The sequence below is a fragment of the Protopterus annectens genome, chromosome 2.part0 (genome assembly GCF_019279795.1).
Source record: "Protopterus annectens isolate FY-2018-M chromosome 2.part0, PAN1.0, whole genome shotgun sequence".
In the NCBI taxonomy this organism is placed as follows: domain Eukaryota; kingdom Metazoa; phylum Chordata; order Ceratodontiformes; family Protopteridae; genus Protopterus; species Protopterus annectens.
Genome location: NC_056728.1, coordinates 600,860,687 through 600,887,771, shown reverse-complemented (window position 1 = coordinate 600,887,771; position 27,085 = coordinate 600,860,687). Strand labels below are relative to the sequence as shown.

Below are 27,085 nucleotides of genomic sequence, written 5' to 3'. Positions count from 1 at the left end.
TTTGACCTGACAGACATTATTTTTAGTGGCTATTACCTGTGATAGGAAATTTTTTAGAAGTCCCAAGTGTTATCCTCTAAACTTCCTTACTTGATTTTCCATAAGGATAGTGTGTCGTTAAGAACCAAGCATTCCTTCCTTCCTAAGGTGGTGTCAGAATTCAGTATCAATCAGTATATTAACTTGCCTGGTTTCTTTTCAAAATTTTGAAAACAAAGGTGAATATTTGATCTGAAGTAGTTAACTTCATTTGTGCAGCAACCTGTGGGTATCGGATCCGACTTCGGATCCGAGCCGGCAGTTTTCAACAGCTTAGATCCGAGCTCCTAGCTCCTCCCTCTACCCATAAACCCCTGCCAACCCTGACTAACCCCAGATCTAGTTTGCCGCGCTTGTTGTGGGCTCTCGTGTGGTGGCTGCAATCTCCGGATCTCCACACGGGACGCCCCTTCTCTATGGCCACTCCCCTGGCCATGGTGACCACGGACGCCTCTCGCCTCGGGTGGGGGGGGGCACTCTTCGGGCCGGACTGTCCAAGGCACGTGGAACGATGCAGAGACCTCTTTGCATATCAATGTCCTAGAGATGAGGGCAGTGCTGTTAGCGTTGCAAGCACTTCAGGACCTTCTTCCTGTAGGGACAATTGCGATCCAGACGGACAACATGTCGGTTGTCTGGTATATCAACAAACAAGGGGGAACCAGGTCTTACCCGCTCTGTCGAGAGGCCATTAGAGTGTGGGAATGGGCGATCTCCACCAACCGTTTTCTCATTGCAACGCACATTCCGGGACAGTCCAACATCCTGGCGGACAAACTCAGTCGCACCATCCTTTCCCCTTACGAGTGGTCTCTCAATCCGCACATAGCGAATCAGATTTTTGCCAAATGGGGGCAGCCCTGTTGCAATCTTTTCGCCTCTCCCTCAAACACCAAATGCAACAGCTATTTCGCTTTAATTCCCCAAGTCGGGGAATTCCCAGAGAGACGCTCTGGTGCATGTTTGGCCTCCCGGTCTGCTTTATGCTTATCCACCTCTCCCCCTGATGCTAAAGTTTCTACAGAAAGCCAGCCAGTTGGGGAGCAGGATTATCCTCATTGCCCCATTCTGGCCTCGTCAAACCTGGTTTCCTTACCTTTGGTCTCATCTGGTGAATCCTCCTTGGATTCTAGATCCCCTCCCGGATCTGATCTCCCACCCTCTGGGTCTCCCGACCCCGAACCTGGACAGCCTCAAGCTCACAGCTTGGCTGCTCCAGTTCCACTCCTAGCCAGGACTCCCAGCATCTCTTCCCCAGTCAAAGCTATTCTAGTTGCAGCCGACAAGCCTTCTACTAGGAAGGTTTACAGCAGCAAATGGAGACGTTTCTCTATCTGGGCAGAACGTCAAAACTTGGATCCCTTCACAGCTCCTTTACCTGCAGTGCTAGACTTCTTATCAGAATTATTTCACCAGGGAGCTAGCTGTTCCACTGTCAAGGTTCAACTAGCAGCTATCTCTCACTACCATGTCGGACATGATCTGCATCCCTTGATCACTTCTAAGCTGTGCAGGACCTTCCTGAAGGGCACCTTCCTGCTCAGACCTCCGGTAAAGAAAGTGGTACTTCCGTGGGATTTGTCGTTAGTGCTTCAGGCTTTGATAGCTCCCCCCTTTGAGCCTGCAGCTTCAGTGGAACTCAAGTATTTGTCTTGGAAGACGGCCTTTCTTGTCGCCATCACCTCTGCTAGAAGAGTTTCTGAAATTCAGGCCCTTTGTGTCAAACCCCCGTATCTAACCTTCCACAAGGATAGAGTCTACCTCAGGACCAATCCCTCCTTTCTCCCTAAGGTTGCTTCCGAATCTAATATCAACCAGTCCATTAATCTGCCAGTCTTCTTTCCCAACTATCACAACAAAGGAGAATACAAATTACACTCGTTGGATGTGCATAGACAACTTCGATTCTATATTCACAGGACATCTGGTCATAGGCAATCCGACCAGTTGTTCGTCTCCTTTGCCAAAATGAATTTGGGTAAATCGGTATCCAAAGTTAACGTTGTCTCGATGGATCTCGCAATGTATTCTTTTGGCTTATGAAAGTTCTGGTAGGCCCGTGCCTCAGGGAGTCAGTGCCCATTCTACCCGATCTATGTCTACCTCTGCTGCTTTTAGATCCAGGGTTCCTTTAGATGATATTTGTTCGGCTGCCACTTGGGCCTATTGGGCCTCATCTCATACCTTTATCAACCATTATAAGCTGGATATTATCTCCAGAGGGAGAGCATCCTTTGGCTCTGCAGTGCTCCAGAACATCCTTCCATGATGGCCACCCAAGATTCAGGTAGCTGGGGACTCTGTCCCACAGGTTGCTGCACAAATGAAGTTAACTACTTCAGATTAAGAAGTTATGTACTCACCGTAACGTTCCATCCGAGTAGATAAACTTCCTTTGTCAGCAACCATCCCCCCCCCCCCCCTTCCCCCTGACCTTCGATTATTCACATTTGCTGTCTTCAGAGTTGATTTTTGAAATTGGTAAATCTGTAGCAGTTGCTGCTTGGGGGCAAACTTGATCTGAGGTCAGTCAGGGTTGGCAGGGGTTTATGGGTAGAGGGAGGAGCTAGGAGCTCGGATCTAAGCTGTTGAAAACTGCCGGCTCGGATCCGAAGTCAGATCCGATACCCACAGGTTGCTGACAAAGTTTATCTACTCAGATGGAACGTTATGGTGAGTGCATAACTTCTTATTACATTTGCTCGATGTTCATAGATGGTTCTGTTTCTACTTGTACAGAACAAAAGATTAGAAATTCAGATCAGTTATTTATATCCTTTTACAAGAAACAAATTAGGCAAATCTATTATAAAGGTAACATTGTTAAGGTGGATTACTGACTGCATAGTCTTTGTCTATAATAAATTTGGCATTTTGTTACCAAAACCTTTGAGTTCACTCTACAAGATCTATGGCAACCTAGTCCGTATTTTTATCAAATCATTTCATGGATGACATGTGTGCAGCAGCTACTTGAGCCAATTCCCATACCTTTATTATTGCATTACAAATTGGATCTGGTCTTGAGGGGAAGAGCAGTCTTTGGTTCAGCAGTGCTCAGGAATATCCTTCCTTAGAGTCCACCCGAAATATTAGATAGCTGGGTCTCTGTCCCAGTGGTTGAGAAATTAATGAAAATTGACAACATCCGATAAAGTTGCGTACTTACCATAATGTTTCATCTGTGTCGTCCACTTTCGTTCTTCCTAAACTCCCCACCCACCAATCCCCAACCTATGTCATGATGGACTTCTGGAAGAGCAAGATTCTTTAGACAACACAGTGTCTTGTATGAAGCTCCAGATAGTGGTTTCCTTTTCTTAGGAACGTTATTGTGATATTTATTAGGTCGCCTAGCAAACAAGATCTGAGGTATATTAGGGTTTGATGCATTATTGGTAAGGAGGAGCTCAAGAATTTCAATTGGCCACAAGCTGTATTAACGGCAAAGTCAGGTCCGAGGTTTGGAGCCGAACCCAATGGTTGAGAAGAATGAAAATGGATGACATAGATGGAACATTATGGTAAGTGCATAACCTTTTTTTTGACAGTATACCTTTGTCACTGTGGCCTTATAGCATGTTAATTGCTAAAATGCGTATGCCCCGGTGTCAAGGAGACTTTCTTTTGGGTGAAAGATGTGATGAGAGGGCACTGATGCAACCTTTGAACAGTATAATTCCATAGTCTCTTACTGACACAGAGGGCTAGCTGTAACACATAACTGGTCACAGCTGTATTTAATTATCTAGCTACCACCCGAGACTTGGCCATATTAATAAATGTGCAAGTCATGGTTTATTTATTGCCTGAGGACTCTAGCAGCTGTTAATTGCACCCTAGAAAGGACTTAATTTTTTTTTAGCATCAATCACAAAAATGGGGGGGGGGGGGTTACTAGTGTAAAAAAAAAATCCATACAATGAAATTACTTGTATCTATCCTACTGCAGACAGTGTAATGGCAGACAGTTTAAACAAAGGTAATAATTTGATGCCAAATTAAAATGCACTCCTGATTTGGGTAGATAACTCTGCAAAAGTTACCTTTGTGATTCAGCCATGCTCCTTTAGACAGGCAATGTTCACAAGCTCAACAGGGAAGAAGGTGTCAGGAAAAAACAGCAGATCATACTTGTGAAGAAGACACTTTCAAGTAAGCAGAGTCTGATGCTAACCATGTACGTCTCATTTCACAGTTTCCTGGGAGAGGATGTTTAAACATCTTAAAGCTACACTGAAGAACTCGTAAACATTACTTCTGATGCCGGCCATGTAAGTGGAGCCAACTCCAGTGGTCATGCAGTGCATTCCTGCGTTTTTCTCAGTACAGACATTGTCTGTATAAGCTCCACCTCTTTCACTAACATGAGCGAGTGCAGAAATGGAGGCACCAGGTCTCATCACTGCTACAGGTGCTGCAGGAGTATGCTCTCTGTAGAGCTCATCACTTAGCCGCATGGAGCTGAAGCAACCTACAAGAATTGTCTTTATTATCCTAGAACTGGACTAAAGTTCACCTAGGCCTTTTGGAAGGGAGGGTGCAGGTGATGAGGCCTCGGTCACCACCTTGTTGCCAAATGGGCATCAGCAAAGTCTTGCAGTTTCCATAATTTTGACATTCTTCATTCCATTTTTCTTTGCAGTCTGTGGTAAGCACATCAAATCCTGTGCCAAGACTCTGACTTAGCTTGCCCCTCGTATGACATTAGCTTTGCCCTTCATTTGCCATGCTGATCATTTACTAATTCTTTCCCAGACTTCAGTGTTATTTGGACTGGTGCTAGTACCAGCACCCATTCATTATGTGGTACAGATGTGCAGGGTCTTTTCTCCATGCTGTCTTTACCCACGTAACTGGCTTTGATGCCCCCACTGTTTTCTGCTAGTATAATACGTGGGCTTTGGAGCACTTTTCACAGTGCTAGTGACCGCTAGGTTATTGTCTGGACAGTTGATATCAGCTTGACAGATAAACCAAATGCATGGACAAAAGCCTTCAGTACAAATACTCTTACAGACCCAAGTAGTCTAGCAAATCTTAATGGATGTTCTGTTGTAGTTCAAACTTCTACAGACATCCACCATAAGCCTCTTTCAGCCTCCCCTGCCACAAGAAGCTACCAGAAGACGTTCCCCAGTACACTCTGTGAAGGAGGTAGGGTTCAGTGGTCTTGATTTTTACGTGAGGTGAAACCAACCATTATGGACTTGTGACAGAGAAGTCATTGCTTCTCCAGGTTCAGCTCCAACAGTTACAAATTAGTAGAGTTTTTCTGCCCAATACAAGGGAGGGTGTAGGTTGCCTGCTGGCCCTTATTTCTCTCTTAGAGAAACCTGCAGCAGTCATGCAAGTACAACCCCATATCTGCATTTATATTAACCTTTGAAGGTTTCTTGAAAGATGCATTGCAGCTCTTACAATTCTGAACATCTGTATTTGAGTGTCTGTCACATATCTTTACCCACTATATGTATAAGCTGACTGTGGTCCACTGCAGATAATTAAAACTCTCTCAAATCTTGTTTGCCAAACTATTAGACCTAAAAGATTGTAACTTGGGATGGGTTATTTCTGTAGGGTGCATTTTTACAGTTAAGTAAAACAGATCAGGCTGAGTTTTGGAAAGAACTGCTTTTTGTTTTTTCTCTGCTTCAGTTTGTGTGATCTGTCTATTGCTAAGTCAGCAGTAATGTTGGTATTTTTGTACTTCATTTAGAAGTATTGGAAATTATATGAAGTAGTTAACTTAATTTTATCTGCAACCTGTGGGTATACGGATCTATATCGGATCCGAGCCGGCAACTTTTTTCTAGCATCTGCTCCAAGCTCTGAGCTCCTCCCCTTACCCATAATGCCCTACCATCTCCTATCTTCCCCCAGATCTCGTTTGCCGCGCCAGTAGTGTGCATCTCGTGGTCTCCTTTGCTCTGAGCTCAGGGATAGTAAGTAGTAATTTTTTTTCTGATATCTAGGTGTGCTTGAGTAAGATTTCCCTTCCTCCCCTTGTGTAGTATCTCGTTTGGTCGTCAGTGTTAAAAAAAAAAAAAAAAGAAAAAAGTTTTGTGTAGAGTAGTAGTTAGGCCTGCCCTTCCCCTACCTGTGTGTGTGTGGCTTTTGGAATGGTAGTGCTTGTACCTTAGAGTGCAGGACTATGGCTGACCAGCCAAAGCCTGTCTTTAAAAAATGTACAGAGTGTGGCCATAAGCTTTCCTCGGCCAATGGTCACACTGTGTGTGTATTTTGCTTAGGAGTGGCACATTTGTCCACTCAGTGTGCTGTCTGTTCAGGTTTTAACCCTAGGGCCCTTAGGGATTGTAAGGCCAAGCTAGTTGCCAAAGGCCTTCTCCCTGCTACCATGCTGGAATCTGCCTCTGTCTCTAGTGTACCACCTTCCACCCAGACAGGGACTCAACCTCCCTCTTCGTCTGCGAGTCTGACAAAGAGAAGGAAAAAGAAAGGCGAAAAGAGGAAAGGGAGAAAAAGGACCGGCATCGTAAGAGGTCCCCAGACAGGGAGCTCTTTCTCAGCCCCCCATCTAAGACCATGAGGCCTGTTTCTCCACGGCTCTGGTCTCATTTCTCTCTGGAGCCATTGGAACATTCAGACCCTAGGCCTTCCCCCCCCACTGCGCAGACTAGCCAGATCCGAGTCGGTGACCTCTTCGAGGTCGACTCGGAGCCTATCGGACATGGATATGGACAGGATGATGCGGCGATTTATTCAGACCCAAATTCAAATGGGAGTCTTGCCAGGCCCCCCCTCTCCCTCTGGAGGGGGGACTTCCATGCCTTCTGCCTCCTCTCTCCTTCCTCGATCCGTGCTTCGGCTTTGGGGCTCTTGGATCCGAGGATTTTTGGAGCTGGTAGCTCGGTGCCAACGGTTCCTCCAACCTCGACTCCGTCTGTTACCTTGAGTTCCTTGGATCTGACTTGTTGGATCCGAGTGACTCTCGGAGCCGCGGACAGGGAGTCTGACCCAGGGGGAACAGATTCTTCGGCTCCAACCTTTTCGGATCTGATCCGTTCCCTTGGACCTCAGGCTACCCCGTCTTTGGCTCCGGTCCCCACTTCAGATCCAGGGAGGGCTTCTCCCTCGGCCTTGTGGAGAGGGTTCTCTCCCAGGGATTGAGACCCCAGCCTATCCCCTCGGATACCTCCCAGGCCCCCCAGGATTTGGCGACGACTCCCGTCATCCTATCTCGGGGACAGCCCATGCCAGAGGATCCCCAGGTTAATTTCCCCGAGGAAATCCCTGCGGCTCACGGATCCCCTTCTGAAAGTCCCACTGAAGAGGGTCACCGTAAGTGCAAGTGCAAAATGAGGCACTTGGACAGAGTCCCTCACTACTGACACTGACTTAGATGAAGGAGAAGGTTCCCCCAGGTCACCTCCCGAAGATGTCTCCTTCGGAGAAATTATGGAGATCCTCCACCAGAGGGGAGGTTGGTCAGCCCAAAAACCTTCTAGGGAGGAGTCAGTGTTCCTGGAGGTCTTTGGCACGGGCCCATCTACTTCCTGGGTGTCCCCACCAGCAGACCCTTTGGTGGACCTCATCGCCACGAGGGCATGGAAGGAGCCTTGACACCGTAGAGCCCATCCCTAAATGCCCTGGCAAGGTTTTATCTCCCCCTTCTGACAGACAACCCTGGTCGAAAGGAGCCCCATTTGATGCTATGTTGGTCGCAGCGGCCACAAAAAAGGAACTAGCACAGGAGAGTTCCTCAGTCCACCCTCCAGACAAGGAGTCCAGGTCGGTGGATAGGTTTGGGAAGCGCGTATACTCAGTGACTTTTTCTATCTGTGCGCTGGATTATTTGGCACATGTGATTTGACTTCAGTGAGACTTTGCTTTGGAATTCGCTGAGTCGCCCCCCAGAGTCTTTATCGCCGCAGGACAGACAGTTGTTCTCGGCGAAAATGTCTACTCTGAAGTTAGTCTCAAACACATCTATGTGACTCCTTTCCCATGCTACAGAAGGAGCAGCTAGGGTGGCTGGGACAGGCATAGCCATGAGGCGTCCTGCCTGGCTCAGATTGTGTCAGTTCGCGGACCCTTTCAAGGTGATGTTTATCAACGTTCCCTATGACAGTTCTTCCCTTTTTGGGAAGACAGTACATGACACACTTATCCAGAGCGAAAAGGACGGGAAGACTTTGTCTGCCGTCGGGAGTCCGCTTCTCTAACCCTCAGCGGTCTTTCTCTAGGAATCAGAGGGCAGCAGAAGATGTGGTTCCGAAAATCTCAAGTTTTCCCGGGATTCCCAGGACAGCTATTCCCCCCAGAGGCAGAGGGGGACAGGATCGACACCGACCCAGAGGTAGAGGGGGTCCCAGGAATTTCGGGTCTAAGGAACCCTTCTCTGATAGACCAGGTCAGCAGCCCTGAGGGGTTGCCCGACTGTCCTACTCTGGAGGCAGTTGGGGGACGATTGTCCATACACCCAGTGGCATAGGAGTCCATTACGACAGATCGCTGGGTTCTTCAGATTATATCCAGAGGTTACTCTCTTCCATTCGTTGCCCCTCCAAATATTACAAAACACCTCCCGGATGTTCCACCCACTCACATGGAGGCCGCAGCTCTAGAGGTTTCAAAGCTGCTTCTCAAACGAGCCATCGAACAGATCCCCCCCGATCAGTCCGGATTAGGCTTCTACTCAAGGTTCCTTTTGGTGCCAAAAAAGATGGGGGACCTCAGGCCCATTCTAGACCTGTCAACATTAAACCTGTCGCTAGCCAAACAGAACCGGATTGTCACCCTACAGTCCATTCTACCTGGTCTCAGAGAGTGTGACTGGATGTACTCGTTAAACCTTCAAGATGCTTACTACCACATCAAAATACACAGAAGCTCCAGGAGGTTTCTGCGCTTCTGGCTGGGAGCCAGTCATTTTCAGGTCAGAGCCCTACCCTTTGGTCTCACCACAGTCCCCAGGGTGTTCACCAAGGTAATGGTAGTTGTAACAGCTCACCTGAGGCTTTAGGGTATTCAGGTGTTTCCATACCTGGACGACTGGCTCTTCGATGCGCCCAACAAGCGCATTGAAGAGCCAGTCATTCGGTTAGCAGATCTACTGAGAATTATAGTCAATGTTCACAAATCCCATTTGCAACCAGTACAAGTTCTAGACTTCATTGGGGCACGGTTAGACACTTTGCAGATGAAGGTATTTGTAACTCCAGACAGGATTCTACATCTCGGGTGCCACATAGCTCAGATAGCGAACTCCAAGTCTTCAAAGGCGAGTGAGGATGTTCATCGTGCATACAGCTGCAGTAATCACATATGGGTTCTCTGCCATCAGGCGGTCCCTCGGTCGGCCGAATTCCAAAGTCTTGGTCCGGCGTCGGTTGTCGTCGCTTTCTCTTCTGACGTCAGTGAGGCCAGAGTATATAAGACACAGCCGACGCCATGTTCTCCAGTCTTTTTTGCCGCGCGGTGCCCGAAGCAGAAGCAGTTCGCAAGTGCCGGTCGGCCAGCTCCTGAATTACGAATATTTTGGAATCCGAAGTCTTCATTAAAGCTAAGTACCCCGTTGGGGAAACTTTTCTTGCCTCAGACCGATGTCAGAAAAAGTTAATAATTGTATTTCTTGTGGGAAGCAAATACCGCATAAGGATTTCCATTCCCGCTGCATACCTTGTTTGGGCCCAGACCACGACGTCTCGGGCTGTAGCTTTTGCGCTACCTTCAATAAACGCACTATTAAGCGTCGGGCGGAGTTCGCCCAGCACTACTTTGGTAAAGCTTTTGATTATAAAATGTCGTCGGACACTCCGACTACCGAGGGACCGACACGCGAGGCCTGCAGTCCCCGCCAAAACAGGCTACACGAGGTCCGGTTCTCAGCGAGACACCTTTGCAGTCCCTGACTACCGACGACACTTCTTTGGCGGTGTCCTCTGTACCCGAGACCGCTGGGTCTTCGGCCCTTTCCCAGACTACAACCAAAGCCTCTGCTAATGTTGAGCCTACTAATGTGGACAGGTCCACCTCCACCCATGGTGTATTTAGGCCCTCCTCTTCTTTTTCAATTAAGGCCTTTACTAAATCCAAAGCAGCCAGGCAGCCCATGAGGCCTGTTGTACAGGGCCCATCTCCAGGTCCCATGCCTAAAAAACAGATGCTCAGAATGGCTGAGGATTTAATTACTCTTATCAGAGGTTCTCAACCCCCTCCAGACAAGAGACCCAGAGTGGAGGAAGATTCTCCCTCTTCTGATCAGGGATCCATTTTATCAGAACATTCTGATGCAGAGGAACACTCTTACTCTCCTTTTGAGGATTCGGATGCAGAACAGTCCATTCCCTCTGTATCCCCACCTGAGGATTTTTCCTTTGGGGAAACCTTACACACCTTGAGGGAACACTTCCATTGGGAAGGCCAAGACTTTTCAGATTCCAAGAAAAGACTTGGGGAATTTCTTTTGTTACCTCAACACAGACCTCTGGCTATACCCCCTGTTTTGGACATACTGGATGATGTCTATTTGGAGGCTTGTCTTAACCCGGATTCTCTGCCTCCTGCACCAGTCAAACCTGATAGGTATTACAGAGTACCCAGCTCTCACCAATTTCTCTTCAAAAGCCATCATGCTGACCCTGAAACCATTTCACAAGGCCCCAAGGGATTGAAGGCCTCCACTGCCAAAAATCCACTTCCTGCAGAAAGGGAATCAAGATCTTTGGAAAGGTGGGGGAAAAAGGTATATACCTCGGCCACCCTAGCCATGAGGGCTTTAAATTGTCAGTTTCATATGCTTAAATATCAACAGTTCCCGTTATCACAATTGAGGAACAAAATGTCTCAACCTGAACAACAAGATTTAAAGGAGTTACAGGATATGATGCATAGTGCAGAACAAGTGGGTAAACACACTTTACAATGTGGTTATGATGCCCTAGAGGCCTCAAGTAGAGCGGCAGCTACAGGATCAAGTCATTCGCAGACACGCTTGGCTTAGGGAACAAAATTTACCTGATCATGTGAAAGCTAAACTTCTAGATGCTCCTTTACAAAAGGATGTGCTGTTTGGTACTAATGCTGAGGAGATACTACGGAAAATGGAAGAAAAAGCCAAATCTATGCAAACTGTCAAAGCTTTCTTACAGGTCCAACCACCACGTTTTAGCAGAAATTGGCCTTCAAAAAACTGGTCCTTTCCAGCCACTGACAAGCCCCAAAGAGGTAGATACAGACGCACAAGGGGCAGAGGGCAATCACAAGGATCATATAGAGGCCGACAATGGCAAACTCCAGCACCAAGAGGTGGCGAAGACAGTGCACAACAATACAGGAAGCAAACCCAATGACTCCCTCATTTCCATGCCAAGCATGTCTCAGCTGGCAGCACCTTTGGGAGGAAAACTAGCACTATTTGCAAGCAATTGGCATATTGTCACAACAGACAAATGGATCCTGGACATTATAAACAGAGGCTACAAATTTCAATTTCACACTCTTCCAAAAATGAGAGGCATGCCAAACCTGCCACAAAATCAAAGGGCAGAGGCACAACTGCAAATTTCAAAGCTCATAAGCATGCGAGCTATTCAAGAGGTACCTACCCACCAACAAGGTCAAGGTTTTTATTCAAGACTTTTCCTGGTACCAAGGAAAGGAACCGACTGGAGACCCATTTTGGACTTATCCACCCTAAACACATTTCTAATCGTACCAAAATTTAAGATGCTCACATTACAGCAGCTTCTTCCCATGCTGGGCAAGGAGTTCTGGCTGGTAACATTGGACCTCAAGGAGGCATACCTGCATGTCCCAATCAGACAAAGCTGCAGAAGATACCTCAGATTTCTTGCGGGTTCAATCCACTATCAATTCTCTGCATTGCCCTTTGGCTTATCTACTGCCCAGAGTATTCACAAAGTGCCTGGCATCAGTGATTGCCTACTGCAGACTTCAAGGGATACAAATTTACCCTTATCTGGATGACTGCCTGATCCAAGCCGACAGCAAGAACATACTTCTGGAACATCTGGCATATGTAACACGGTTACTGCTTTCTCTGGGATATACAATCAACAAAGAGAAATCAAGGCTAACGCCATCCCAGAAAATAACTTTCCTGGGTGCCAACTTGGACACAAACACCCAGATGGCCTACCTTACACCAGAAAAACAAGGGCAACTATCTCAGTACTTCAAAATACTAGCAAAAAGTACCAGGCTTACTGCAAGGAAAATCCTGCAGGCTCTGGGATTCATGGCATCTTGCATTCTATTAACCCCATTTGCAAAGCTGCATATGAGGAAACTTCAGTGGTACCTAAAAAACCTATGGTCTCAACACAGTCAGAGTTTGGAAACAGTAATACCAATAATTCCATGTTTGCAAAAGGAATTTCTATGGTGGGCCCAAGCATGTCAAGCAAACAAAGGCCTCCCATTCTGGAAGCCTCAAGCAAAACAAGTCATAACCACAGACGCCTCAGACTACGCCTGGGGGGCACACATGACGAACAGGTGCATTCAGGGCAAATGGTCCCAAAAAGAAAAGCACCTTCACATCAATCAAAAAGAAATGCTAGCAGTAATAAATGCAATTACAGCTTTCAAGGACTTCCTGCATCCAGGACAATTACTGATAAGAACAGACAACACCACGGTAATGTGGTACATAAACAAACAAGGAGGAACACATTCATACCCCTTGTGCAGACTAGCCATGACTCTTTGGAACTTGGCTCTGGAAAGACAAATCAAACTTCAAGCACAGTACTTGCCAGGATTGGAAAACACACTGGCAGACAATCTAAGCAGAAAAATGACAGATCCACACGAATGGAAGTTGCATCCTCAGGTGTTTGCAGAAATAATCCAAGCATGGGGGAGGCCAGACATAGATCTTTTTGCCTCCCACAGGAATCATCAATTGGAAAAGTTTTGTTCAAAGACTTTTCACCCAAAGGCCTGGAGAGTGGACGCCCTTTCATTCAGTTGGACAGCATGGACAGTTTACGCATTCCCACCTCTGCCTCTTCTGCCCAAGGTGCTTTTGAAAGCAAGAACAGACAAACCGAAGATGTTACTGATTGCTCCAGATTGGCCAAGGCAACACTGGTACCCACTCCTGTGGAGCCTAACACATACTCCTCCCTGGTCCCTGCCTCTAATGCCTCTTCTACTGACTCAGCACAGCTACAAAACTCTTCAGTCAGCTGAAAACACTCAATCTCGCTGCATGGAAAATTCCTTAACACCACAACAGAACCTACTCTCCAAGGAGGTACAGGATGTCATTTTGGAGGCCAGAAGGCCAGCTACAAGAAAGCTTACTCCGCAAAATGTAAGCGGTTTTGCTCTTGGAATGAGAAAAAAGGCCAGGACCATAGAAAACTGAACTTGCCTCAGGTACTACAGTACCTAGCGGAGCTATTGAACAATGGACTTTCTTTTTCTTCCATAAAAATCCATGCCTCAGCCATCTCTGCAGAATTCAACACTGATCCTCCTTTATTTTCTCACCCACTCTTACGACAGTTCCTCAGAGGGTCTAAGAATATAAGACCACCAAGGAAACAACCAATACCAGCCTGGGATCTTAATTACATACTAGAAAAATTAACATTGCCTCCTTTTGAACCAGCTGCCTCAACAGATTTGCAATATTTGTCCTGGAAGACAGCCTTCCTTCTGGCCATCACTTCAGCTCGTAGGGTTTCTGAACTTCAGGTCCTCATGGCGGTGCAGCCCTTTCTCATTTTCCATCAGGACAGGGTTTCCCTTCGTACCAACCCATCATTTATGCCTAAAGTGGTATCCAGGGTAACTTTAAATCAAGCCATACACCTACCCACCTTTTACCCCAATCCTCAAAACAAAGGGGAAAGGCTGCTACACTCCTTAGACATCCATAGGCAGCTTCGTTATTATTTGGACAGAGCAAAGTCCTTCAGGAAATCAGAACAACTCTTTGTGTCTTATGCTGTAGGGGCTCAAGGGAAGCCAGTTACAAAACAGACTATTTCAAAGTGGATAGGCCACTGCATATGGTTTTGTTACTCCTATCATGGAAAATCTGTTCCTGCAGGTATCAGATCCCACTCCACCAAGGCCACAGCTACCTCTACAGCCTTCCTCAGAGGAGTTCCTACCAAAGATATTTTGGAGGCAGCCACCTGGAGTTCTGTACATACCTTCACAAAACACTACCATCTGCCTTTATATTCCAGAACAAGAGCAGGTTTTGCCACTGCTGCTTTGCAGGGCATTCTGTCTCAACCCAGTTCCTCCTAGTACCTACCACCCAGTACATAGCTTTGGGATTCTACCCATATGTGATTACTGCAGCTGTATGCACGATGAACATAGTACAGTTTTGTACCTACCATAAATGTAGATTTTCGAGTGCTAATACAGCTGCAGTACAGGTTTCCCTCCCTCCTTCCCCACTTGGTAAAGGCATGAGGCCTAGCAACCTCTTCATACTACCTGACTGGGTTATCCGGCTATGTTTTATTTGCTTGTTACCACTGATTTTGGATTATATTGCATTGCTTGTATATGTATATAAGCACTATTTAGGTATTGCCTTCCTTCTGGGGGCACCTGACATCTGGGGCAAGAAAGACTGAAGAACATGGCGTCGGCTGTGTCTTATATACTCTGGCCTCACTGACGTCAGAAGAGGAAGCAACGACAACCGATGCCGGACCAAGACTTTGGAATTCGGCCGACCGAGGGACCGCCTGACGGCAGAGAACCCATATGTGATTACTTCAGCTGTATTAGCACTCGAACATCTACATTTATGGTAGGTACAAAACTGTACTTTTTCCGGGTTCCATGGCCACCGCCATATCTATTCTCCCTTATGTGCGCTTTCACATGCGGGTTCTTCAATGGACTCTGGCTGTTCAGTGGTCTTGGCTAGACCTGGCCATGGAATTTCCGGTCAAGATCAGTTACATCTGCAGGACATCTCTTCTTTGGTGGTTAAGTTCACCGGAGATATCAAAAGGACGTCCCTTTGCGTCACCTCCAGTCCAAACCACAGTGACCATGGACTCCTCCCAACTCGGGTGGGGGGGCACTGTTCGGGAAGGACAGTCCAAGGCCCGTGGTCCCAGGCAGAGACCAATTTGCACATAAATGTTCTAGAGATGAGGGCAGTGCTTTTAGCCTTGGAAGCCTTTCACGTAGTCCTCCCCTTCGGATAGATTGCAATTCAGTCAGACAACATGTCGGTTGTCTGGTATATCAACAAGCAGGGGGGAACCAGATCCTACCCTCTGTCGCGAGGCCATGAGAGTGTGAGAATGGGCAATTTCCACCGGTCGGTTTCTGATAGCAACGCACATCCCGGGGTGCTCCAACATTTTAGCGGACAGATTGAGTTGGGCCATTCTGGTGCCTTACGAGTGGTCTTTGAAACAGTCAGTGGAGGAGATCTTCCTTGCATGGGGTCAGCCTTGCTGCGATCTCTTCACATCTCCTCCTTCCAATGCAAAGTGCAATGAGTTCTTTGCACTGATTTCCTCACCAGGGGAAGTCCCCAGATTTGCTCTAGTCCATGCTTGGCCCCCCGGGCTTCTGTATGCTTATCCACCTTTACCACTCATTCCAAAGTTTCTTAAGAAAGCTTGCTGACCTACGGTGCAAAGTGATCCTCATTGTCCCATTCTGGCCTCGTCAGGTTTGGTTCCCATTCGTTTGGTCTCATCTCTTAGCTCCCCCGTGGATTCTGGATCCCTGCCCGGATCTACTTTCCCATCCGTTGGGGACACGTCCGTCCGATCTGGACAGCCTCAAGCTAACAGCTTGGTTGCTCCAGTTCCGTTAATTGCCAGGACTCCCGGTCTTTCATCCCCAGTAAAATCCATTCTGGTGGCCTCTCTCTTAAAGACTCCACTAGGAAACTTTATTGCAGTAAATGTATTGCAGTAAATGGAAGTGCTTTTCCATTTGGGCCTCACAGAGAAAAATAGATCCCTTTACAGGCCCTGTTCAAGCGGTGTTGGACTTCCTGTCTGGTATCTTTCAGCAAGGAGCTAGTTCCTCCACAGTGAAAGTACAATTGGCAGCCATTTCCAGTTTTCACGTTGGTGAAGACAACATGGCCTTAGCCTCCTCTAGGCTGTGTAAGGCTTTTCTTAAAGGTACTTTTCTGTTACGGCCACCTGTCAAGGATTCTGTACCTCCTTTGGGACCTTACTTTTGTTGTACAGGCATTGGTGGGCTCCTCCTTTCGTACCTGCAGCTTCGGTGGACTTGAAATTTTTGTCCTGGAAGACAAGTTTTCCTAGTCGCCATCACATCGGCTAGGAGAGTTTCTGAGCTTCAAGCTCTGTCTGCCGTGCCTCTTTATTTGGTCTTCCGTAAGGATAGGGTCTCTCTCCGTACTAACCCTTCCTTCTTACCTAAAGTGGCATCTGAAGCAAACATAAACCAGTCCATTAATCTGCCCATTTTCTTTCCCAACTTCCAAAATAGAGGTGAATACGAACTCCATTTGTTAGATGTTCATAGACAACTTAGTTTTTATCTTCATAGAATGAAGTCTTTCCACAAGACTGACCAATTGTTTGTTTCCCTTTATAAGCTTTTATGGGAAAAGCTATTTCTAAAGTTTCTTTAGCCAGATGGATCACTCTTTGCATTTCACATGCCTACTAAGCAAAAGGTTTATTTCCTCCTGGTATTGTTAAGGCTCACTCTACCAGGTCCATGACAACTTCTGCTGCTTTTTGGTCTAGGGTGCATTTGGACGATATTTGTGCAGCAGAGACATGGGCCAATTCACATACCTTCATTTCCCATTACAAACTGGATCTGATTTTGAGGGGTAGAGCATCCTTTGGCTCTGTGGTGCTCAGGAATATCCTTTCATAAGGGCCTCCCAGGATCGGAGTAGCTGGGGACTCTGTCCCACAGGTTGCAGATAAAATGAAGTTATGTGCTCACCATAACGTTCCATCTGAGTAGTTATACTTCATTTTTCTGCAACATTCCCTCCCTCCGTCCCCCGGACCTTATCCTGTTTTCAGGGTTGGTTTATTGGGTTGAGTTGCATATATATTTTTAGTTGCAGCAAACTCAGTCTGAGGGAAGATAGGAGATGGTAGGGCATTATGGGTAAGGGGAGGAGTTTGGATTTTGGAGCAGATGCTAGAAAAAAGTTTCCGGCTCGGATCCGATACGGATCCGTATACCCACAGGTTGCAGAAAAATGAAGTATAACTACTCAGATGGAATGTTATGGTGAGTACATAACTTCTTTTTTTGTTATGATTTGATTTTTTTTTTCAGAAGCCACTGTAGAAATGCTTAGATGTTCTTCATGTTTCACTGTTGCAGTCATCACATTTGGGTTATCTGCTTGCAGGTAGCCTTCAGTTGGCCTGATTATCAAAGTCTTGGGTCCTACATCGGTTGCTGTCTCATCTTTCATGACGTCAGGTAGTCGGGGGTGTAAAGCATGCAGCTGACGCCATTACATCAGTCTTTCTTGCCATGTTGTGCCCGAAGCAGATTGCAAGTGCCGGTCATCAGACTCCTGAAATTTTTGTTTTCGAGTTTCAGATCCGAAGTCTTCAACTAAGCTAAGTACCCCGTTGGGGATCCTTTTTATTGCTCTAAACCGATGTCCGTAAAAGTTAACAATTGTATTTCTTGTGGAAAGCAAATACCTCATAAAGATTTTAATTTGTACTGCATTCCTTGCCTAGGCCCAGACCACGACGTACCTCGCTGTCGGTTTTGTGCCTTGTTCAAACCTCTAACTATTCGTCGTCTGTTCATTTCACATCTAAATCGCCCTGCATGCAAAAAACTGGGAACTGATTACCCAAGACAAATGGGTTTTAAATATAGTTTACCAAGGATACAGATTCCACTTCCACTCCTTACCAACCCCAAACGGTTGGCCAGACCTACCCCCAAACCAGTGGGCAGAGGTTCAAAAGCAAGTTCTCTCGCTTGTAAACATCAGGGCTATTCGACCTGTCCCAGAAGAAGAATGGGGTCAAGGCTTCTACTCAAGACTTTTCCTGGTACCCAGAAAAGACAATTCCTGGCGTCCTATCCTGGACCTGTCTATCCTAAACACATTTTTGGTAATCCCAAAATTCAAGATGCTAACTCTTCATCAGCTGACTCCCATGCTAGGCAAAGATGCCTGGTTGGCAATACTGGATTTAAAGGAATCCTACCTGCACATCCCAGTAAGGGAATCTTGCAGAAGATACCTACACTTCAGAGCAGGCTACATGCACTATCAGTTCTCTGCACTGCCTTTTGGCTCGTCTACTGCGCCCAGGGTATTCACAAAGTGCCTAGCTCCAGTCATTGCATTTTGCAGGCAAAGAAATATTCAAATATACACAACTGGACGATTGTCTAATTCAGGCAGAAAGCCAGGACAAAGCCAGGACATACTATTAAATCATCTGGCATTTGTAAGGAAATTACTAACTTCTCTGGGGTACACTATAAATGAAAAGAAATCACATGTAGTACCCTGCCAACAAATTGTATTCCTGGGAGCAAACTTGAATACAACTTCCCAGATGGCCTACCTCACACCAGAGAAACAAGTTAATTTGACAGCCTACTTCAAACTACTGGCTACAAAGACCCAGCTATCTGCAAGGAAAATACTGCAAGCCATGGGGTTCATGGCCTCTTGCATTGTACCAATTCCATATGCAAGATTGCATATGAGGAAACTACAATGGTATCTAAAAAGCCTATGGTGTCAACATTCTCAGGACCTAGAATCAATGATTCGTATCATACCTTGTCTAAAGATAGAGTTCCTTTGGTGGGCAGAGGCCTGCCACCTAAACAAGAGACTACCATTCACTCTACCCCTGCTGCCCAAACCCTAACAGACGCATCAGACTATGCATGGGGGGCTCACTTGGCAGGGCGGTGCATTCAGGGCAAATGGAACCAGAGTCAAATGCACCTGCATATCAATCAAAAAGAAATGTTAGCTGTACAGAATGCTCTGACAGCCTTCAAGGACCACATCCTTCCAGGACAATTATTGGTAAAAACGGACAACACCACGGTTATGTGGTACATAAACAAGCAGGGAGGAACCCACTCATACCCTCTCTGCAGGCTAGCCATGGCTTTGTGGAACACAGCCTTGAGCTACCAAGTGCTACTACAAGCTCAATTCCTGCCAGGCAAGCTAAATACACTGGCAGATGATCTAAGCAAAAATCTCATGGACCCGCACGAGTGGAAACTGGAACCAAAGATATTCAACATGTTGAGAAATAAATGGGGAGCCCAAAGATAGACCTGTTTGCCTCCCCTCAGAACTACCAATTAGACAAAGTTTGCACAAGGACTCCCCACAGACAAGCTTGGAAAGTGGATGCCCTGTCCTTCACGTGGAAAAAACTATCAGTTTATGCCTTTCCCCCTCTGCCTCTCCTCTCCAAAGTGCTACTAAAGATCAAACAGGACAAACCAAGGACCATACTGATTGCACCAGACTGGCCATGCCAACACTGGGTACCCCCTGTTGTGCAGTGTGTCAGTGCTGGACCCATGGCACCTGCCCCAGACCCCTGTCCTGCTGTCCCAACAGGAGGGCCAGATTCTGCGCCCACAGCTTCAAACTCTGAACCTTGCAGCCTGGTTAATTACCTGATCTCTTCGTTACCATCCCTCAGTAAGCAAGTGATGGATGTCATTCTGGAGGCAAGGAGGCCTAGTACTAGAAAGTCCTATGCTGAAAAATGGAAAAGATTCTGTTCCTGGAGCCAAACTCAGGGGTGGGCACAACAGTGCCCAATTTACCTCATATTCTTCAATACTTAACTGAGATGCTTCACAAGGGCCTTTCCTTTTCTTCCATTATTTCTTCCATTAAAATTCATGCCTCGGCCATTTCAGCACATTATAATGCAGAGCCACCCCTTTTCTCTCATTCACTGCTGAAGCAATTCCTCAGAGGGGCCAAAAACCTAAGACCACCCAGGAGAGCCCCTACTCCAGCCTGGGACCTTAACTTTGTATTGGAAAAGCTCACTCTGCCTCCCTTTGAGCCAGCTGCAAATGCAGAGTTGAAATTCCTTTCTTGGAAAACAGCCTTCCTTCTAGCCATCATTTCTGCAAGAAGAGTGTCTGAATTACAGGCCTTCATGGCAGTAGAGCCTTTCATCATCTTTCATGCGGACAGGGTGTCCCTCAGGACAAATCCTTCCTTTATGCCCAAGGTGGTATCCAGTGTAGCCCTTAATCAGTCCATTCATTTGCCAACCTTCTTTTCTAAATCAGAACAAAGGGGAACGAATACTGCACTCCTTGGACGTGCACAGACAACTTAAATTTTACTTGGACAGGTCTAAATCTCAGGAAATCTGAACAGCCGCTGGTTTATTTGCTGCAGGGGCAGAGGGGAAGGCCATTTGTAAGCAGACCATTTCTAAGTGGATAGGCCATTACATTCATTTCTGCAATAAGCACCATGGAAAACCTACCCCACAGGTGATAGACCTCATTCCACCAGGGCTGCATCTACCTCTACAGCCCATTACATTCATTTCTGCAATAAGCACCATGGAAAACCTACCCCACAGGTGATAAGACCTCATTCCACCAGGGCTGCATCTACCTCTACAGCCTTTCTCAGAGGTGTCCCTACCAGGGACATCCTAGAAGCTGCTACCTGGAGTCTGTACATACCTTCACCAAGCATTACCACTTGCCAATTTTTTCTAAATCCAGAGATGGCTTTGCCACTGCAATCTTGCAAGGCCTTATAGGTGGTCCTAATGCTATATAATTGCCTCCTCCCCAACCTTAGCTTTGGGAATCTACCCAAATGTGATGACTGCAACAGTGAAACACGAAGAACATAGTACAGTTGTGTACATTTACGATAAATGTAGATGTTCGAGTGTATTCACTGTTGCAGTCCTGGTTACCTTCCCTCCAGCCCCCTGACTTCTGTTGACTGTACCTTTATTTTTGTTTACTATGCTTACAGCTTTCTGGTGTATTTGCTTTTTTTTGGACGTGTAACCTTGAATATAATTGCTTCCCATTATGAGTGCACCTGACATCTGGGGCAAGAAAAACTGATATAATGGCATTGGCTGCATGCTTTATACCCCTGACTACCTGACGTCATGGAAGATGAGACCGCAACTGATGCAGGACCCAGGACTTTGATAATCAGGCCGACTGCGGGCTACCTGCAAGCAGATAACCCAAATGTGATGATTGCAACAGTGAATACACTCTTAACATCTACATTTATGGTAAGTGTACACAACTGTACTTTTTTATTTTGGAATTACTGCGTTTCATTCACCCTGTTGGAGAGATAGATAATAGAATATTGACCCACTGAGACTGATGCTGATTCTAGTAATGTATTTATTTCTGTTTTCAGAAAAAATTAGAGTTCTTAAAAAGCCTGGATCTGTTTAATTGTGAAGTAACAAACCTGAATGACTACAGGGAAAGTGTCTTTGGCCTCCTTCCGCAACTGACCTATCTTGATGGCTATGACCAGGATGATCGAGAAGCTCCGGACTCTGATGCAGAGGCTGATGGAGATGGAGTAGATGATGAAGAAGATGATGAAGGTGCAGTATTCGTTTATTTCAAGAGACCGCAGTGTTGCATTTGTATTCCTCAATTTGGAAGGAGATCAGGGAGGGCATTTAATGGCTAGACCTTTTTCATGTGTGTACGTAGAAAGAGTGCACATTTAATTGCTGGCTGTCTGGTACCCTGGTAGTTCACCTGTTTGGTGCCCCTCCCCTGCAAGTCATTCTTGAGGACTAAAAGAAAATCTGCTTTTAACTCAAACCAGCATCTTTTTTCTACACTTCATAAAACCCACCGAATGTCCTAGTCCAGTGATTCACAGACTTTATGGGCCAAGACCCATTTTCAAAAACTGTAATTTTTCGCGACCCACTACTCTAGTTGGCATGTGTGCATGTGAAGCACGCATAGTCCTTCTTAACTAATTGCATCTGGGTGACTCCTCCAGTTGCATCTGCAGTTAGCTCCTACTTATGCCTCTAATATTGCTTATTCATATTTGCATCATTAATTCTAAAACCATGCTATGTACAAGGTTTCAAAAGATTTCATCTTAAAGCTTGCACAATGGCAAACTCAGCTGCATTGATATCTCTGTCTAGTGCAAGTAAATAGATATTAACTATTGTTTTTTATAATATCAATTTATATAGATATAATTTTCACATTTTTCTAAATATATCAAAAATCAAGTAACACGGAACTCCTTAGCCTCATATGAAAGCTCTCAGCTACATGAATAAAATGTTGACAGCATGTGTGTAACTTGCTTGCTGCGATATTGTAAGTTTATAAAATTATTACAAATATCATCGTTACTGTGTTTACTGTGACTTCGGTTTAAGACCTAGACCCTAGAGAATACTACCACTGTAAAAGTAAATTGTGCTGGAGAGTTTGCCATTTATACCTCTTTCATAACTTCTATAGTTCCAGAGATAAGAACATTTATTTGAAATGTGAGGACATCATTTGATTCTGTTAGAAGGCTTAGGCTCCGCCCATTGGAAATTACAAACTTCCTGAGCTCCATTGGAGTGAGTGAGTTAAAGGAGAAAGACAATACCACCACTGAGTGTTTTTGGGATTTAAAGGGGCCATGTAAACTATTCCCATACTTTAATTATGAGCAGAGCCGGATCATGGTCAAATGGGGCCCTAGGCAGGGTAATAGACTAGGGACCCCAGAGCAGGCCCTCCTGCAGCAGCCCCATCCCCAGCCACACTAGTGTTCCATTACTTGGCTTTTTCTTCCCAGTTACCATGAACACTGTTCATCTCCGTCAGTGTGCATACTGTTTTCTTATTTACAGATATTGAAAATAAAATGCACAAACACTGATGGCCATTTGCTAAGCAAGCACTACAGTTTCACGGTGAAAACAGACTTGGCATGAGCAGTAAACTTTTCTGCCATATAACTCACATTCATTGAAATAGCATTAAAACCTACATTCAAATAAAATGCACATGGCCAGTGGAGAATTAAGTTTACCTTTGGGCTATTTTCAAAATCATAGGCTCCTTGCACACATTTTAGGGCCATGCATACATGTATGGTCACAGGTTCATAGATTAGTACTAGGCTAACTGCCCTTGTGGGGCATTTCAATCCTAGCCAGTTACCCCATGTGAGAGTCAAACCCTGCACCTTGTGTTTGTAAGGTAAACACATTAACCATTATGCCAACCTCCCACCTTCCTGATTGTGTTACATTATATTCCTTGTATAATACAGCACCACTTGTTAGTTTGTTTTAAATTTGTAGTCCTGAACATTTTTCCAGTAAGCAATGAAACAAAATGTATGACCCAGTAATAAAACTGCCCATTTCAGAACATTTTAACCACAAAAGGCGACTCAGACTTCTGTCATTACAATCCACCAGTATCAGTCAGCAAGCACAGTCTGTGCAGAAGTAAAATTCATCTGAATAATTCCACTTTAAAGAGATTTGTAACTAGTGAAGAGGCTGCTACTGGCAAGCAACTTTACATTTCAGTGTTTTGTCTACAAATTCAGTGCCTGCTGCCCTTGAAGAATGAATTGTCTGTTACGATAAAGAAAAATTGGTAAGCTGGTAGTACTGCAATAGGGAATGAGTGAGAAACTGACAGGTTCATAGTTACTAGGCGTCCTGTACAAAGGAAGACACAGGAATGCAGAACCCCTATTCCCCCTGAAAATGCACCAAATAATCGACAGGTAGGGCATTATATAGCATGCCTCCATACCTCTCAACCTCTTGGCACAAGAAAATAGAAGATGCCGCCACACCTCAGTGTTAAGTGTGTGTGTGTGTGTGTGTGTGTGTGTGTGTGTGTGTGTGTGTGTGTGTGTGTGTGCGCGTGTGTGTATTTTTGAAGCCTTCTGGCCAGACGTGACCCACACTTTGGAAACCTCTGTCCTCATTTAAGCTCACGCGTTTGAGATTGCAGGTGCTTAAATGATTTTACCGCTACAGGGAGCGCTACAGCAGGGACATAAAGTGAGCTGAGCTGATTGGTGCTTATACTAAACACTGATCGTGCCCACCAACTGCTTACTTCAGAGTCTACTTCCCCTTTTGCCCTGCCCTTGCTGCAGATATGATTAGACTATATTTTTTAAAATATTACAAATCTGAACCCAAATGAGATCATGGCAGATATGTAGCCAACAAATAAGTATTTTGTACTGTAAGTGCTGTATTTGTATGTTTGGACATTTTGCAGCACATTTTTACTTTTATACAGGCAGTGGTCAGTTGGAAAAAAAATTTCTGATTCTATACTTAAATTATGCATGCACATTTATAGATACATGCATGTGCATATATATGCACATACATATGTAAGTATATATAGATATATAATTTGTTAGATGGTAAATGTATACTTATTTAGTATATTTATATATACGTTATCTTTTACCTGTTTTTGCCTCCACACCTGCCAACTTTCGGGCCTCCTCCTGTTGGTCATGAGCCCATTCTTTTCCTCTTACTGGGGATTTGCACTTTGAATGAGAGTCCCCCTTTAGGGCCATTATCAGACTGATGTGGGAGTGTTTTTTGGCCCCCTCAGCAAAGTCCCAGCCTTGGTGACTGACAAACATCCACATTACTGCACGATGTCCTGCACCTTCCACTCACATTGCTTACCTCACAGAGGTAAGGTGCAGGGTTTGAGTCTTGCCTCTGGTCATTGTCTAGTTATTGGCTAGGCAAGTAGTAGTCTGCAGACTGCCTAGTATTAAACCATGAGCCTGTTAATTATTTGGAAAAAAATAAAAATACCAGTAAACATATCGTCAGGCCCCAGTGGCCTAATGGATGAGGCATTGCATTCCTAAGCCAGGGGTTGTGAGTTTGAGTTCCATTGTTACTGATGTAATCTGGGGGTGAGGTTGGTATAATGGTTAAGCTCTTTACCTTACAGGTACCAGAAGTTAGAATCTAACTCTTATTAGCTATGCTTGTAATACTCTGCAGACTGATAGCTATTATTTACCTGTCGACCTATGCTAATGACTGTATTTGGCCCGAGATCAGCAAGTGTACTTCCTTGGTTCTGTCTCTTTTGATGCTGACCAAAACCACCATGCAGATGAGTTTGCAGGTTCTGGCCACTCCATCCCACCCTCTCCTGCCTGGTGGCTCTTGGTGTCCAAACCACTATTAAAATTTGGGTCATCTGAGTAATCATTAAGGCATTATCCTATGCCACAGAGCCAGTTTTTGTACATATAGGTAAATTGGTGGGTAGAGAATGTGTTTATATGAGAGACATACGCATTTATAAATATGGATATATAGATACGTATAGACATCAATACGGAGACAATCTAGAAATAGATGTAGAATTTATAGAAATGTATGTGATGTTCTTCATCTCACATTGCTGCAGTCCTTACTTATGGGTAGTCCGCTGTCCTCGGTCGGCCCGAATACCAAATTATTAGGCTGACGTCGGTCATGGGCGCCTAGATCTGACATCAGAGCGTCAGGGTATAAAGGCGCATGACCGACGTCATATCCTCAGTCTTTTTTGCCGCATGGTCCGATGCAGAAGCAGCGTTGCAAGTGCCGTTCGGCGTTCTGAAATTTTTCGTTTTCGGAGTTTCAGACCGATAACAAGTTGGGCTAAGTACCCCGTTGGGGAATATTTTTGTTTTTTCTTGCCTCAGTTACTTACCGGATGTCAGAAAAAGTGAATAATTGTATTTCTTGTGGGAAACAGATACCGCATAGGGATTACCACTCGCTTTGCATTCCTTGTTTGGGACCGGAACACGACGTAGTCGGGTGTCGGTTTTGTGCTAGGTTTAATAAGCGCACTATAAAACGGAGGTTAGATTGCGCTAGGTTAGTCTTTGGCAAGAGGTGTAATTATAATATGCCGTCGGATGTTCCGGCGCCTGCTTCTACTAAGAAGCGCAAAGACAAATATTTAAAGCCTAGGCAGGATGATTCGTCCGTTCGGACGCGGACCTTTAGAATCTACAGCTGAACAGGTGGATCCGGCTGAAGTTTCTGTTGAGTCCCAGGGGAAACTTTGATTTTACAGGATGTGGCCTCTCAGGAGGCAGGTCAGGCTGAAGGGGCCTCGCGAGGTTACTATTCTCCCTTCTATGCCTAAGGTGGTTAGGCCTTCTGCTACTGTTTCTAAGGCTCCTTCTAAGGGCAGGTCTGTCTTGCCTTCCTCTGGTGTCAGTTCTGGTTCTTCAGGGTCTGTGCCTAAAAGCACATGCTTAAAATGGCAGAGGATTTGATTACTTTAATTAGAGGTTCTATGCCCCCTCCTGATAAAAGGCCCAGGATGGAGCCAGAGTTGGAAAGTTTGGAGCAGGCCTCAGATGATTCAGAGTCTTCTGCTGAAGACATTCAAGATTTCCTCCTTATTCTGATTCTGATGCAGAGGATTCCACTCCTTCTGCTTCTCCTCCAGAGGATTTTTCATTTTCAGAAACTCTGCATTCCATGAGGGAGCATTTTCAGTGGGAGGGACAGGATTACTCTGATTCACGGAAGAGACTTAGGGAGTTCTTGTTTTACCACAGCATAGACCCTTAGCTATACCTCCGGTTTTGGATGTTGTTTCAGATGTTTTTCGAAGCTACCCTTAATCCAGATTCTGTGCCTCCTGCCCCAGTTAAACCGGACAGGTATTACAGGGTGCCTGAGGCTCATAAATATCTGTATAAGAGTCCTAGGGCGGACCCAGAAACTGTTAGTCAGGGGCCTAAGGGTGTTAGAGCCTCTGTTGTTAAGAATCCGGTTCCTCTGGATAAGGAAGCTAGAGCTTTGGATAGATGGGGTAAGAAGGTGTATACCTCTTCTACTTTAGCAATGAGAGCTTTGAACTGCCAGTTTCATATGTTGAAGTATCAGAATTTCCTCCTTTCTCAGCTAAGGTCTAAAGTGGATGCTTTGGCAGAGGGCATAGAGTGTAAAGAATTGCAGGATTTAGTGCATGTTTCTGAACAGGTGGGTAAGCACTCTTTGCAATGTGGTTTTGATGCTTTACA

The 27,085-nt window shown here is 45.6% G+C and overlaps 1 protein-coding gene across 1 annotated transcript in view; it reads left to right on the top strand.

Annotated features, from left to right (window-relative positions):
* Positions 1-21,700, top strand: part of LOC122792757 (acidic leucine-rich nuclear phosphoprotein 32 family member B-like) — a 336,062-nt gene extending 314,362 nt beyond the window's left edge. Inside the window, exon 4 of the mRNA XM_044060331.1 lies at positions 21,416-21,700. Coding sequence (XP_043916266.1) covers positions 21,416-21,700 — 285 coding nt within the window. The remainder of the gene's footprint in view (positions 1-21,415) is intronic.
* Positions 21,701-27,085: the final 5,385 nt, after the last annotated feature.